General features: G+C 40.2%; 1 protein-coding gene across 1 annotated transcript in view; it reads left to right on the forward strand.

Moving 5' to 3' along the window:
* The window catches only part of SHB (SH2 domain containing adaptor protein B), a 383,908-nt gene that overhangs the window by 213,048 nt on the left and 154,262 nt on the right, over window positions 1-16,598 (forward strand). The window contains exon 3 of the mRNA XM_044005533.1: window positions 8,216-8,431. Coding sequence (XP_043861468.1) covers window positions 8,216-8,431 — 216 coding nt within the window. The remainder of the gene's footprint in view (window positions 1-8,215; window positions 8,432-16,598) is intronic.

Raw genomic sequence — 16,598 nt, forward strand, 5'->3', positions numbered from 1 at the left:
TCAGAGCAAAAAGGAAAAAGCCTCAAAAAAAGAAAAACAACAGCACCAAAAACAAAAGAAATAGTATAGTTCAATCTGCATCCATATTCCACAGTTCTATTTTTTTTTTCTGGATTTGGAGAGCATTTTTCATCATGAGTCCTTTAGAACTATCTTGGACCATTGTATTGCTGAGAAGAATCAAGTCTATCACAGTTGATCAACACATAATGTTGATGATACTATGTACAATGTTCTCCTGGTTTTGCTCATCTCACTCATCATCAGTTCATGCAAGTCCTTCCAGGTTTCTCTGAAATCCGCCTGCTCATTGTTACTTACAGCACAATGGAATTCCATTACATTCATATACCGCAACTTTTTTGTTTGTTTGTTTTTTTGTGGGGCAATGAGGGTTAAGTGACTTGCCCAGGGTCACACAGCTAGTAAGTGTCAAGTGTCTGAGGCCAGATTTGAACTCAGGTCCTCCTGAATCCAGGGCCAGTGCTCTATCCACTGCGCCATCTAGCTGCCCCTTACCACAATTTTTAACAAAATTTTTTTTTTAAGTGATAGGCAATTGGGGTTAAGTGACTTGCCCAGGGTCACACATCTAGTAAGTGTTAAGTGTCTGAGGCCGGATTTGAACTCAGGTACTCCTGACTCCAGGGCCGGTACTCTATCCACTACGCCACCTAGCTGCCCCTAACAAGTATTTTTTAAGGCTTTCCTATGTCCTAGGCACTGTGCTAAATGTTAGGAATAAAAAGGACCACAAAAACTGGGTCTCTACCCTCCAAGAGCTTGTATTCTAACGGGGAAGGCATCAAGCAAACACATGTAAACATACAGAACATATGTGTATCCTACATGTCCAACACATGATGGAGGGTCATCCCAGAAGGAAGGCTGGATCAGAAACCTGGGTTTTTCTGCAGTGCCAGGATCTGTGGGACTAAGCCAATTAAATAAACATATGTAAGAAGACTCCCTGTGCAAACCAGATGAGACAATGTGGAAAAATGAATTACAGTCTGCAGTGCTGGGAGAAATACATGGATTAAATCTATCCTAAATCCACTAAATTATAACCCTGCCCTACGGACTCTGATTTAGCTGATTATGTAGTTGTATCCATTTATCTAGGCCTCAGTTTCCTCCTGTAAAATGAAGAGCTGAGCAAAATAATCTCCAGTCTCTTTCAACCCTTAAAAAGGCCTGTCCTTAAGTAGCTACTCCTTCCCAACCATGTTAAATAATTGAGCTCTGTCTCTAATTGGAAACTCTAGTGTCCTTCAGTGGCCATGCTTATAAAACTGTTGTGGGACTCACCAAAAACAGAAAACCCAGCTATCAAGGCCAGGTGCTTTTGAGATTTCCTGAGAAAACAATCCTGATGCCTTGGCTGCGACGGCCTGCCTGGATGGCATACAGATTTTTTTCTTAAGCTTCTTTTTATGGAAATATTTGGGATAAAGATTGAAGCTGAAATCAAAATTCAAGCAAACTAAAGACACCCATTACATTTCTAGTCTTTATGTCTAGTTTCACTGTGACAATCTTTCTTCTCCTGAGGTGGCTGGGGGGGAAAAAAAAAAAAGAAGAAGAAATCCACCCTGTCAATTTAATGCTCGTGTACTCTGACTAAGAGGCATGAAATAGCCACCTGCCACCTCGGCATTAAAGGTCATTTTCTATGAATTTATAGATAGGCTGTAAGAAGAACGTGATTTAAAACATATGACCAATGACTACTGTACTGGATAAATTCCTAGACTGTTGAATGTTACTATCTGCAATAAAAGAAAGCCCACGCAGATTGTTAGCCAAGAAGAGAGGACCACACGTGACTATCTGGCATGAAACAATTGCCCCCTTTTTGTATATATAAAATGAATCGTTGCCTTGGAAACCAAATAATAATAACTAATAATAGTAACTGAAATTTATAAAGAGTCTTAAATTTCTCCAACCACTTTACGTACTCATTTACGTGCTTTATCTCTTCTGATACTCATAAAACTCTGTATGGGGGATACCTTTTTCTACAGAGGAGGAAACTAAGGTTCAGGGAAGTTAAGGACTTGTCCGTGATCACACAGCTAGTAAATTCAAAGGTAGAATCATGGTAAAGGCAATAGGTGCCCGGTGGATAGAGTACTAGGCCTGGAGTAAGGAAGACCTGAGTTCCAATCTTCTCTCAGACACGAATTAGCTGTGTGACTCCAGATGAGTCCCATGACCTCTGTCTGTCTGCTTCCTCAACTATAAAATGGGATTACTAACAGCACTTACCTCCCAGAGTTGTGAGAATCAACTGAGATAATATTTGTAAAGCACTTTGCATGGGGCTAGGCACATAGAAGGCACTGAATAAATGTTTATCCCCTTTTTTCCTCCCTTGCTACAGTACTCTCCTGAAGCCCTGCTTAATGAATAGAAATACTAACAAAGAAATAGGGGCATTATAACATTGCTTTGAGTTTTCATATCTTAATGAAGATTTGGATTCTGCTGAGGCCAAATAGAATCCCACTTCAATGAACAGCTTTCATTTAGTGGTGCCATTCCCTGGAATGCCGCTCCCCTTTTCTGATGGAGTCCCCTAACAGCGCTTTCCTGATAGGCCAACAAATGTTAGGGCTCAAAGAGACCGTAGGTTCTTTGACCTTTTTTGCATCACAGACTCCTTTGACAGTCTGGGGGAGTCCATGGATTCTTTCTCAGAATAAAGTTTTTAAGTTTATAAAACAAATTACATAGCATTCCAAAGGAAACCAGTTATATTCAAATAAAGTTATCAAAACATTTCTTTAAGTCAATGTATTCTCAACAATACAATGATCCAAGACAAGCCCAAGGGACTATCGATGAAACATACTATCCACCTCCAAAGAAAGAACTGATATTGATGGAACAGACTGAAGCATGCTATTTTTCACTTTCTTTTATTTTTTTTTCTTTTAATCGTTTTCTTGTACAAAATGACTAATATGGTAATCTTTTACATAATCATACATGTATAACCCATATCTGATTGCTTGCTGCCTTAGGGAGAGGGGAATGGAGGGATGGCAGGAGGGGATAAAAATTGGAACCCAGAACTATAAATAAAAATGTTTATTATATTAAAAAAAAAAGTGCATGGACCAACCCCAGGTTAAGAACCCCCTGTTCCAACCCTCTCCCCATTTTATTAGATGAGGAAACTGAGTCTCAGAGCTGCATTAGCAGCAGAACAGACCCTAGTCTTCTCTCTTAGTAGTTAGACTCTGCGTCTCCGTGTAATGTCTTGTGCACAGTGCTAGTTTGTGTATGGTTCACAACCTCTGGGCTGAAGTGTAATCCATTTCCACTCTGCCACATTGTCTCTGGGAAAATCTTCTCTCCTGCATTTTGGTCTTGTGGCACCTCTCACTTCTGCCCATTTTTAGACATGAGTTTGGAATACTACAATGCAAATGTATCTCAGGGGACTTTTAAGAATTTAGTAAGGAGAATTCTGAATGTTCTGTCCTTTGGGTCATGTTTAAATATTTACAACTGAGATGATTTTCCCACCATCAGATTTTTCATCCTTTTCATATTTGATTTTGCATTTCACCACCAAAGCATTCTAGCAGGAAAATGCATTAGAGGGACACCTGGGCCTTTGGTAACAAGGTAGGAGAGGTAGGGTCAGACACACTGCACCACGTTCACAAGTCCAATTGAGGAGAGACAGTGAACATTTTCATATGTGCTCTCAGTGCATTTCTGCAGCTATCCTCCTTAGAGTTAAGCATGCATAATATTTCAGGAAGACCATAAAAACAAAATAGTGGCAAATAGATGGTTTACAATGTATATGGGGTGCAGCCGGACTATCAGAATTAACAGAATTTAACAAGTAAAAGTTATCCAGGTTCACTTTAACCAGAGTTTTGTAACCAAACTTTAGTTCAACCAAAGAAAAACTCTTATTCAATATTTAATACCATGCTATTCAACATTCAGTATTTTCTCTGTACCTGTCTTGATGTTTGACCACATATCACCTTGAGAGATGAGGTCTATATCGTATCACTCATGGTGCATTATAAAACAGCAGTCTTTAAAACAGAAATTCTTAATATTTTTTGGTGTTATAGAACCCTTTGGCAGTGTAGTGAAAGCTCTTCATTCATTCATCAGTTATTGAACACCTTCATTATACCAGACACAGCATCCACAATACAATGGAAAATCTCTATGCAAAGACAACTGCTACAAAGGCAAGATAAACTTTACCAGAGTTCCTGACCAATTTTTAAAAATCAAATTAGTTGAGAAACAAAATCCTTGAAATTCAGCATTAGGAGAGAGTAATACCTCAGGAAGTGACACATGCTTCAGCCTAGGCTGAACAACCCAAGGCCATGTATTCTTTGGGGCAACAAAGAACCAATGTACCTATCGCAGACAAGCTCCATCAGTATCAACAGGGTCTCATCTAAGTGTCTAAAAGACAACTATTAATCTTAATTTGCATGTGTATAATATAACCCTTCTGAGAAGGCTTGTTTTAAAATGCATAAAATAAAGGATATAGGATTACAAAGGAGAGTAACTATATTGAAATAAAGGTGTCATTTTTTTTCCCCACCTGAGTTCACAAACACTTTATCTCTCCCCATTGTCCTTTACCCCTAGGTTAAGAACCCCCACTCCCAGAGGTATAGAGCTTGAGCTGTGATGTAGCCATAGGCCAGAACTGAAGAGGCAAGCATGCTGTAGTGGAAAGAACACCTAGTGATGAATCAGAGATCTGAATTTGATTCCCAGCTCTTCCACTTAGCTGTGTGACCTCAGGCAAGTCACTTAACCTATCTTGGCCTCAGTTTCCACATCTTGCATTGCCCAATATATAGGTTTTTTGGTTTAAACACATTTTTAAAAGCATAAAGGCATAAAATCCGATATATTTATACATACATACACACACACACATATGAGCTAAGATTAATAGTAGTCTTTTAGGCACTTATATGAGTCCTTGTTGATACTGATGGAGCTTGTCTGGGGAAGGTACATTGGTTCTTTGTTGCCCAAAAGAATACATGGCCTTGGGTTGCTTAGTTCAGGCTGAAGCATGAACCTGCTGAGTCTGTTACTCTCTCCTACTGTTGAATTTCAAGGCTTTTGTTTTTAAAATAATTTTTTTTTTAATTTGGTCTGGAACTCTAGTAAAGTTTACTTTGCTTTTGTAGCAGTTATCTATGCAAAAAGAGATTCCACTATATTGGAGATCCTGTGTCTGATATATAGATTTAAAGTGTTCAATAATTGATGACTGAATAAATGAATGGTTCTAGAAGTTATTTGTCTTTTGAGCAAGAATTTGGAGGAAATTACCTCTAGGACTCCATCATTTCATATTAAGACCCAAATTATCCATGTTCACTTTTCTAAGATTCATTTTACAAAGCATTCTTATCTACATCAGATCCCTAGATTGTCACATCCTGCCTGAGACAGGTTAGATTAGTGCTCGTGGATTAGGCAAATAGCTGGGAGGGGAAAGGGTTCTTCTCCACCTCTGTTTCTCGTGGGTTGGGGCTGGGAATGTAGTTCAGATCAGGAGCTAAGCAAGCCAAATCAGGTTGGTCTGGTATCCAAGGCTGTCTGCATAGCACCATAATCCAAAGGGTGAGTATAAGTGTGTGTGTGTGTGGGGGGAAGATGTAAGTACTGAGATTCAGGGTGGCGCATCAATTCTCCAATCAGGAAGTAAACTGCAGAGAGCGACAAGGAAGGTGTTGTTTGTCTGACTCAAGGAGGCTCTCCAAAACTGAAGGTATCAGACTCTCCAAAAAACCAAAAAAACTTGTTTTTGCTGAACCTTTTTCATGCCATAAAAAGGTCTTTTTACTAAAACAATTGACACTTAGTAGCTGTGTGTCCCTGGGCTAGTCACTTAACCCTCATTGCCCTGCCCCCCCCCAAAAGCCTTTTTGTGGCTGCTGCCACCCACCCCCAACCTATAGCAACACACCAACACAGACAGGATGGAAATGCCATCCTTGCATCCTCCTGTGACTCAGCTACATGTCAGCCTGGGGATATGTACATAGATGAACCTTTGTTTGGGAACGTTTTCTTAGCAATCTCTTAAACATGTACTTGAAAATCACAAAATTCCTTGTCTTTTCAAATATTCTATTACTTAGAGTCTTACTAAGTCAGGCCTATTCACAGTTAATATGAACAAATGAAGTTTTGTTTAACTCAGGTGGTTGATTATTCCTCCTTTTAGAGTAATCAAAGTCTTCCTATGTATTGGTTATCGGCACAAGCAGACAGAGTGTCTAGTTAAAGCTTTCAGGCAAGAAATTTTTTTTTTTAATTGTTCCCCAACTAAAATTTTGAGACTTGGTTACCCCACCCCCATCCCCACCCCCTTTTCTAAGTCCTGTGGACTAGCATTTTGCTAGGCCCTGGAGCAGATACAAAGTTTAGGTGAGACACTGTCTACTCTCAAGAGATTTATTGTTTGGGGCAGGTAGGTGGCACAGTGGATAAAGCACTGGCCCTGGATTCAGTAGGACCTGAATTCAAATCTAGCCTCAGATACTTGACACTTATTAGCTGTATGACCCTAGGCAAGTCACTTAACCCTCATTGCCCTGAGAGAAAGAGAGAGAGAGAGAGAGGGAGAGAGAGATTTATTGTTCTGGTTTGAGGAGAAGGCACCTATGCTGATACCTCAAATGCACAGCAATATATAATAAATGCATTTGAGATTTATAAAACAAAATGCTATATGAATTCGGAGGAGAAAAGTTATTACAGATTGGAAGGTATGAATGGAAGCTTCCTGGAAGATATGGCGTCTAAGTTTAACTTTAGGATAAGAACATAGCAGGTGAAGAAAACACAAAGGCTGTATTCCGATTATTTGTGCATATCTCTTATATCTTCTAGTTAAAATAATTGTGAGCCTCTTGAGGACAGAGGCGCATGCTTTTTGGGTTTATATCTTTCTCCAGTAACCAACTTAGGTATTTGCAATACATAAGTGCTTGATAAATGCTTGCAAATGAATATTACCATGATCCCTGGGAGTAGTGAAAAGGCAATTTTTAAAAGACCAAACTAACTTTTTCATTTTTAAACATTTACAATAAATGGCATTTTTATCCAGAATCCAAACAATAAGATTGTGCGGCAACATACAAAGACAATTGTTCATTTTAACGATGCTACTAAGGTCCTATAAAACCAATGAATTATTAAAGGATAATTATATTCTATATAACTTTACTATTTTATTATATTCTGAGCCAGGCTCAACACAGACAAGTATGGTTGTTTAGGCTCAGGGTTAGAACCATGTAACATTTAACAAAAGAAGCTTATTTAACTATAGCATGGAAAAGATATTCAGTGGGGAGGGGAAAAAACAACAACAACCAGGCAATCTTAGCAGGAATGGCACTGTTGCTTGTGAGGACTGGGAGGTAGTCCTTGGGCTGAGTGCTAAAGGAAGCCAGAGATTCTAAGAGTTGGAGGTGAATTGAGAACATCTCCCAGGCATGGGAGACAGAGTAATGGCACAAGAAAGAGGGAACATTGTACTGTGCATCATGAGCAGCAGGTGAGTATGGCTAGATTGTAGAGTGTGTAAAGGGGAGCAGTGCCTTAAAAGGCTAGAAAGTTAAGAAGTGGCCAGAACTTTAAAGAAAGACCAGACCCCATATTGTATCTTCCCCTTTTGTTTGATGTCATGTACCAAGTACAGCATACTGTATGCAAATAGATGTTTAATAAATGTTCATCAAATAAAGGTTGCATAGCAAGTTCTATCAAATCCCATTAATACTGTAACGGTTGGAATGACGCCACCTGCTGGAGACTTACTGTAGAAGAGTTCTGCCCATGAAGCGAAGGTCTTTGAGGGCAAGACCAGGAGTCTTTTCTTTAGCATCAGGAAGTGACTTTGGGTAGTGGGAGGAAGAAGGAAGAGACTGGCGCTCAGTCTCACTCTCTTTCCTGAGGACACTGGTGGAGAGGGGAGCTAGAAATGCGCTCTCCCTTTAATAGATAGGAATCTAGGCCTTTCTCTCTCTCTTTACCAAATTCTTATTCTCCTTAATAAATGCTTAAAAGTCTAACTCTTGCTAAAGTTTATAATTTATTGGCGACCACTCATTAGATATTTTAGACAGTTTAGCTAGAATTTTAGCCCTTAACAATACCATGTTTCTTTTCTCTGCAGAATTTCAGAGGCAAGAAAGTGTGAAATCCCAGAATAAAGGCGTCCAGTTATATGACACCCCTTATGAGCCAGAAGGCAATGGTGTGGATTCAGATTCTGAAAGCTTGGTCAGCCAGCGTTTACGAGAAAGCAAGTTGCCCCAAGATGACGACAGGCCTGCGGATGAGTACGATCAGCCTTGGGAGTGGAACAAAGTCACGATTCCAGCTTTGGCAGGTAAAACAAGAAGGAGTTAAGACTTGCATTTTTTATGTTTATCTTGTATATATATCCACTACCATAAAAGGTGCATAAAGTTCTCTGTAGTTGCCTCAAAATAGGCAACAGCATTTTCCATCTATTTACTTCTTGTGAGCATTCCACCAAAATCTATTTTTTCTGGATTGGTGGCCATTGGCATCAATTAAGGGGGGGGAGGGGTAACTATCTATGAAAACACATATCCATTGACTTATGAAAGTTCACACACCTTTTCCTTGAAAACTCAACACTGTCTATGTAGATTATTGCCCAAATTATTCCCACCTCCTTGAGTTAGGTACCAATGTCCTAAGAAAAGGGGATCATATGGGAGAAATAACCCAAGCAGAGGCAGAGTCTACTTACTGCCAGTTCTTATCCCTGCTAGGTTCCTATTCACTGTTAACCCAAGCTTCCCCTGCACTGACCTCATAGGAATTTTCTTAAACTTTCTCCTAGAAGTATCTTGGCCCCTGAAAATCCAGCCCTTACCATTTGACTGATTTCTCTCCGATCTCTTTGGTTTGCCTGAATCATATTTATTAATTGGATGCTTACCTCAGCTCTTCCTTCTGTGAAACCTGTTGTGTTAAGACAGTATCTAGGGGGCAGCTAGGTGGCACAGTGGATTGAGCACCGGCCCTGGAGTCGGGAGTACCTGAGTTCAAATCCAGCCTCAGACACTTAACACTTACTAGCTGTGTGACCCTGGGCAAGTCACTTAACCCCAATTGCCTCACTAAAAAAAAAAAGACGGCATCTAGGCCCAAATTCTGTAGCAGTAAGTTGATCTGTCAATAAGTATTTATTAAGCACCCACTATTTACAGTACTAGAGGGCCAGACCTGAAAATCAGGAAGATCTGAGTTCAACTCTGGCTTCAGACACTTACTAGTTAAGCAACTCACCTCATTTCCATTTGCCTCAGTTTCCTTCACTATTAAATGTAGATCAAATGAGACAATAATTATAAAGCACTTAGCACAGTGCCTGGCACATAGTAAGTGCTATGTAAATATTAGCTATTCTTCTATTATTGCATATGCTGGGCATTGTGCTAATCAGGGATGAGAAGAAATATCACAGCTTTTCTCGAGTAGTTTCTAGTCCAATGTGCCTCCAATGACAGATGCCACCTTACCTTTGACACCACATTAATATCAGCCCTTTTGAATCACAGAGTCACACCATTTTAGAGTCAGTAGGGACCATCTAGTCCAACCTCGTGATATAATAGATGGGAAAACTGAACTCCAGGGGACTGAGTAGCCCCAGTGACCAGGAGCAGCCTTCCTGACTCTTCCTCTTTCAAGACCTACACAATATTTTGAGCTTCCCGCCAAGTTTCCTATCTGAGGGTTGTTTGCCTCCAGCTCTCAGCCCATTTGCAAGGCAGAGAGAACAATTAATAGTTCTCAATCAAATTCAGCCTTTCCAATCTCAGATTCCAGGTCTGGCCACCATCCAGGTTCTCATCAAGCAGGAATTCCCTAGGAGAGTGGTTTTCTAAAACTCTGTCATTACAATTTTATAGTATCAAAAATCCCTTAAAAATATAGTGAGTGATAGATAAACCTCCCACCAAGGGAAAAAGGAGGAGCTTTCTCTCTGAGGGTTATAAGGAGAAAGAGATTTTTTTTTTAATGTAGAATAAACTTTTTGTTTTCTTCTTGTATTGCTCTAATTTCTTCCATACATAGGAGAGAGCGATAGAGAAATGGGATTCTACTTGTCTCCACTTCATTTAGAAGCCTATTCTCATTTATAATTAGTAAATGCTAATTTAAACTACTTTGAGGTACCACTTTACAACCATTAAATTGGCAAAAAATAATCTGAGTGGCAAAACTCAGTGTTTGTGAATCCTTAAGAAACAGGTTTGCTCATGCATACATCACTGGTAGAATTCAATTCCACAAATATTTATTAGACACCTACTCAGTGCAATGTTCTGTCTTAGGCACTGAACTACAAATTAATACAACCTTTTTTGGAGGTTATCTAGGAGTATACAAGAATCAGAAAAATAATCTCATTAGGATTATACCCTTGGGGCAGCTAGGTGGCGCAGTGGATAGAGCACCGGCCCTGGAGTCAGGAGTACCTGAGTTCAAATCCGGCTTCAGACACTTAACACTTAGTAGCTGTGTGACCCTGGGCAAGTCACTTAACCCCAATTGCCTCACTTAAAAAAAAAAAAAAAGGATTATACCCTTGGTGTTATCTTAAAGAAAAAAAAAATGAGAAAGATGATAAATAGAAAGATACATACATACATACATACATGCATGCATATATAACATTTCTAATTCCAAAGTGTTATAGACAGCTTCAGTGCCCAACAAATGACAAATAACAAAATACGTTGTAATATATCAATGTAATAAAATACTACACTGTCATTAAAACAATGGAAGATCTCATTTAAGGTAATGCAAAGTGAAGAAAGCAGAAGTATATATACTCACTGTGACTATATGAAAAGAAAAATGCATTTGCAAATACATGGATGAATGAACAAACACAAACAGAATGAGATACCAAGCAAGTAACTAATTCATGGATGTCTTATATGTAGAAATTTTCTGTCATGTAGTTATAAATGTTTGTTAATTTGGTGAGGTTTTTTGTTTAAAGTTAAGAGTGCACTACATTTAAAAATAAAGATGGTAAGGTTAAGACGAGAGACTTAAAATAAGTTTCTGAATAAACAAACATAAAACTTTGGGCTTATTCTCATAGAAATCATCAGGCTACTGTCATGTCAAAGGGGTTCTAGGTATATGGGCAGAACAGGAGGTAGTGTGGAAGTTCTTACACCTAAAATAAAGTCTTTCTGGCCTATAGAAATCCAGTAGTTACCTCTGCTATCAGTTGTGGCCACTGATATGCTTTGGAACTGAAGTGGTATGAAGCATGTCTTTCTTAAGAGAAGGATCAGATGTAACAAGTAAATTGATGTATTGTGGTTACTTTAGATTAATTTATGCTACCTGGAATTACATTTAGAGCCTACATCATTGCCCCGCAAAAAAAAAAAAAAAAAAGAAATGAAACGAAACATTTAGTGCCTACATAGCAGGTTGTCAGGCAAAGGATCTTACTATAATAGCCAGTCATGGAGTTGTTGTCATTCAGTCATTTCAGTCATGCCCAACTCTTCATGACCCCATCTGAGGTTTTCTTGGCAAAGATAACAGAGTGCCATCTCCTTCTCTAGCTCATTTTACAGCTCAGACAAACTGAGGCAAATGGGATTAAGTGACTCACCCAGGGTCACACAGCTAGTAAGTGTCTGAGGCCAGATGTGACCTCAGCAAGATGAGTCTTTCTGACTCCAGGCCTGTTATTCTAGCCACTGCATCACCTAGCTGCTCCTGGAATCAATGGAGATTGGTATCCAATTGAGAAATGAATTGCCTGTGAAGTCTACTGAAATAGAATCAGGTTGAGGCCACCTGTAAGTGTTGGAGATTCAGGTTTTAGCATTCTATACCTGGGTGCATCACAATTTTGAGAATTAGTTCCCAGAAGAATATTTAAAAGTATTGAAAAATATTTGATAATGATCCATTGGATATGGACTCTGATTGAGGAGAGTCTGACTTATGCCTGGATCAGAACTGCCAGGGCAATAAGAATACCTGTGCAGGGGGCAGGCAGCTAGGTGCCATAGTGGATAGAGCACCAGCCCTGGATTCAGGAGGACCTGAGTTCAAATCCGGCCTCAGACACTTGACACTTACTAGCTATGTGACCCTGGGCAAGTCACTTAACCTTCATTGCCCTTTAAAAAAAAAAAAAGAAAGAATATCTGTGCAGATAATGTTTGGATGGCATCTAAAAGCTTAAAAAGCAGACCTGAATTCCTGCAGCTGCCAAGGAGGGTCCTTGGTTTCCCCTGATCTAGTCAGGTCTCCCTTGTCATCTCTTTCTGCAACTGTCAGATGATAAACAATTGTTATAGGTTTGCCAATAAGTACTAAAAAGGGGGAGGGGGAGGGATATGTACTAAATTTACTAAGCTAAATCCCTCATCAGAAATAATGACATTTGCATTATTCACCTGCTAGGCTTTCAATGCAATTTCCAAGAAGGTACTACTGTTGTAACCCCAAAAGGCATATCACTTTGCAAAGTCTTATCAGCTACTGATTGCCAGGAAGTTGAGATGCTGGGACTCCCTTGTAGTTATCCCTGCATTTCAATCCTGTGTCCACAATATAGCTCAGATTCTTCCCCTCCTTTCTAGTCACATAGATCTATCCTATTTCATAGCCTTATTACTTCTCACCTGAACTATTACAGTAGCTTCCTATTCACTCTCACTCTCTCTCTCTTCACCCATCCCTTCTCCATATAGCTTCAGAACTAATATTCCTAAATCAAAGCTCTGACCGTGTCTCTCTCCTCCTCTAGAAGGTTCCATGGCTTCACTCTTTCCTGTGGGATAAAATGCACACTCCTCTGTTTGGCTTCTAGAATCCTTGCCAATCTGGCTTCATCATACCTTTCCAGGGTTACAGTCTGTGGTCCAGCCAAATTGACCTGGTTGGTGTTCCTTTTTTTTCCCCCAGGGCAATGAGGGTTAAGTGACTTGCCTAGGGTCACACAGCTAGTAAGTGTCTGTGGCTGCATTTGAACTCAGGTCCTCCTGAATCCAGGGCCAGTGCTTTATTCACTGCGCCACCTAGCTACCCCTGGTGTTCCTTATCTATTACCATCTCCATGCCTTTGCCTGAGCTCCTCAGCCCTGTGGGACACTAGAAAGTACATTGGCTCTTGAGTCAAACCTCACCTTTGATCCTTACTTGCAGGGTGACCTTGAACAAGCTTAACCTATTGACCTTTGTTTCCTTATCTGTAAGATGAGGGGGTTGAACTAGATGGTCTCCAGAGTCCTTCTAAATCTAGAGCCATGATCCTCTGACCCGCCAAGTACTCTCTCCTCACCACTTCTTTCAGGAAGCCCATCACATTTCTCCCAACTCCCTCCCATCGCTCCAGTTTCTAGTGTCCTCACAATTGCTTTGTCCATATTTTGTATTTAAATTTCTGTGCATATGTTGTTCCCCCCTCCCCAAAAGAGACCTCGAGATCCCAGATGACAGAAAATGTTTGTTCTGTTTTGTTTTGTCTTTAGATATCTAGCAGCAAACAGTGCCTGACACCTAATGTTGGTCCTGTGATTTCGTCTGGGAGTAGTAGGGAGAGTTCCATGAAGAACTTGTTCTACCAGAAACAGGGCCTTCTCTGTAATTTATAATTGTAGAGGGTTGCCTGAAGCACTGGGGAGAGTATGAGTGACTTGTCCAAGGTGACACAGGCAGTATGTATCAGATGTGGGGCTTGAACCCAGGTCTTTCTGACTTGGAGGCCAGCTAGACTCTATCCTGCACACTAGACTGCCTCTTTCTCTTCTCCTCTCCTTCTTTCTTCCCCTTCTTCTCTCTCATTCCTCTCTTCCAACTCTGTCGTCTTTCTTTCTCCCCTTCCATCTCTTCTCTTCCCCCTTCCTCCCTCTCCCATCTCTCTGTTTCTGTCTCTTTCTGTTTCATCTCTCTCCAATTTCTCTGACTAGCCTTTTCCATCTTTCTCTCTCCCATCTCTCTCTTTCTCTGCCTCTGAGTCTCTCAGTCTTTCTGTCTCTGTATCTCTCATTTCTCTCTCTGTATGACTCTTCAATATCTCTGTCTTTCTTATTCTTTCTCTGTCTTTGTCTTTCTCTCTGTCTCTGTCTCTACATAGTAGCTGCTTAATAAATGCTTACTGAATTAAAGTGACAGTTGAGAAAGGTTTTCATTAGTTCATGTTCCCTTAAAGGCCTTTGGAGAGGAAAATGGTAGAAGAGCTTAGCAAGCTAATGAGCACTAATTAATGTAATGTGATTGCCTTTCTCAATGACTATAACCACAGTACTTGTAAACCTAAGCACCACAGACAGCTTAGAAATGTTAGTCTTCTAGTAAGGAAAGGAAAGATCATACCAGTCCAAAGGATGCTGAGTTATGTTAGTTTTGGTCTTTTGTTTGAATTTGGTGGTTTTGTTATTCTTGTTGGCTTGCTTTCTTTTAAAAAAAAAAAGTTAGCAGGCCATAAGGAAATGCCTTTCCTTCCATCCTTCTTTGTAATGGTTTGTTTTAAATTTTATTGAATTGTACATTAAATCTCAGACTATTGGAAAGGGGAGAGATTTGTTGCAAAGAAGGGAATAGACCTGAATTATTATCATTGTTGTTATTGCTTTGTATTTCCACAGTGCTTTGTCTCTTTTCAAAGTTCTTTGACTTCATGGAAAGGGAGGTTTGCCAGTGATAAGGAGAAATGCCTTACGTTTTCCAATGGAAGCATCCATTCCACGTTTGTGGTCTCTGAGTTCTGTGTGTGCAACCATCTCCTGGAAAACTAGAACCCACATTCCATGAAATTGAGCAGTGACACAACCCAAGTAAAGTTCTATGTCAACACTTTTCCAGGTCGCACACATTGTAAAGTGTCAAACAGAGGTAGGCCATTTTGGTGCGGTGACTCATTCTTTCTCTTAGAATTTTGCTAGCATTATTTAGCTGAGGCTTTCGGGAGGAGGCAGAGAGAAACATTTTAAACTCTCAAAAGAGGCTTGACCAGTAGCATGTTTCCCCCATCGGCAGCCTGAGTATGCAGCCATTGGCTAAAATTCCCCCAATGCCAGAAAACATTAGGAACATTTGGCTTTTGATGAATCCCAGCAGCAAAGGGCAGATCCTGAGGATCTGATTTCACAGCCCAGCAACCCACACAGCTTATAGAGGGAAACAACATAGGATCTCAATGGGAACAGAAGGATATTGTAAGTTTAATCAGCCTTGCACGCCACCTACCCTTCCACCAGCAGGAATCCTGCATTTGAGAAAGGAGAGCATCTGTTTCTATCCAATTTTGAAACTCCTATTGAAGCTTTTGCAGGAACAAATTGCGTGGTCACAGCCCCAGACCCCGTTACCAGGTGGGTTCTTAAATTCACTTCCCATTCACTTAGAAGGGGTAGCCAAAGCATGGAAGTTCGAGAGGTTTTCTGTGTGAGCCCATTGGTCTCCCTGAAAAAAAAAGAAGGGGTGTACCACAGTTGTGGGCAAGTCACTGAAAAGAAACTCTTCAGAAAGCTGCGTACATCCCAGGCTGGGCTCTGGGCTGAGTACCTCACATTCGTGAACCTTGTGATATCCCTAAATTTTCTACTTTCTCTTGGTTGTCAGTTCTGATTTGATTTTATCCAACTTGTGAAGGGTCTCTAATCATAGGATCAGAGATTTAGAGCCAGAAAGGGCCATTCAGTCGAACTTCCATCATTTTGCAGATGAAGAAACTGAGGCACATTTTCAACCCTAAAATTCATTGTACAGTAATGCTGCTTCATTTCTGAATGTAACCCTCACCAAGAGAATATGTGGGCTGCCTGTCTAGTTTAGACAGGCAAAATCTTATTTAAAACTGACTTGTTGGGGCAGCTAGGTGGTGCAGAACACCGGCCCTGGAGTCAGGAGTACCTGAGTTCAAATCCGGCCTCAGACACTTAACACTTACTAGCTGTGTGACCCTGAGCAAGTCACTTAACCCCAATTGCCTCACTTTAAAAAAAAAAAAAAGAAGAAGAAGCAGCTTTGGTCTAGAATAAAGCTCATTCTTTTCCCACCTCCTCACCAAAACTGACTTGTTTAGAATGATGTATTCTGTATTTTAGACCTAAAATGTGGCTGGAGTTTTTATTTGGAAAGCAAATTAAATGTAGACGACTAATAACAGATTTCTAAGTTGTTCCCAGTTTTCAAGGGCCATGTAGACTTGTCACAAGTCAAGTTTGACACTGAGGATTATAATTCAGGAAGAGAACAAAAATTGACATAAAATGGAAGGGTTTTTGTCTCATTTCTAAATGATTCTCAGAATAAAACCCAGTGGGTCATTCCAGAAATTACCCAAGGTGATCATGGGATTTTAGGGTGAGAAGAAATCAGCTAATCCAACCGCCTCATTTTATGCAAACTGAGGCCTAGAGAGCACAGACCTTGGATTCTTTTTTTTTTTTTTAAGTGAGACAATTGGGGTTAAGTGACTTGCCCAGGGTCACACAACTAGTAAGTGTTAAGTGTCTGAGGCCGGATTT

This window comes from Dromiciops gliroides, chromosome 1 (genome assembly GCF_019393635.1).
Source record: "Dromiciops gliroides isolate mDroGli1 chromosome 1, mDroGli1.pri, whole genome shotgun sequence".
In the NCBI taxonomy this organism is placed as follows: Eukaryota; Metazoa; Chordata; class Mammalia; order Microbiotheria; family Microbiotheriidae; genus Dromiciops; species Dromiciops gliroides.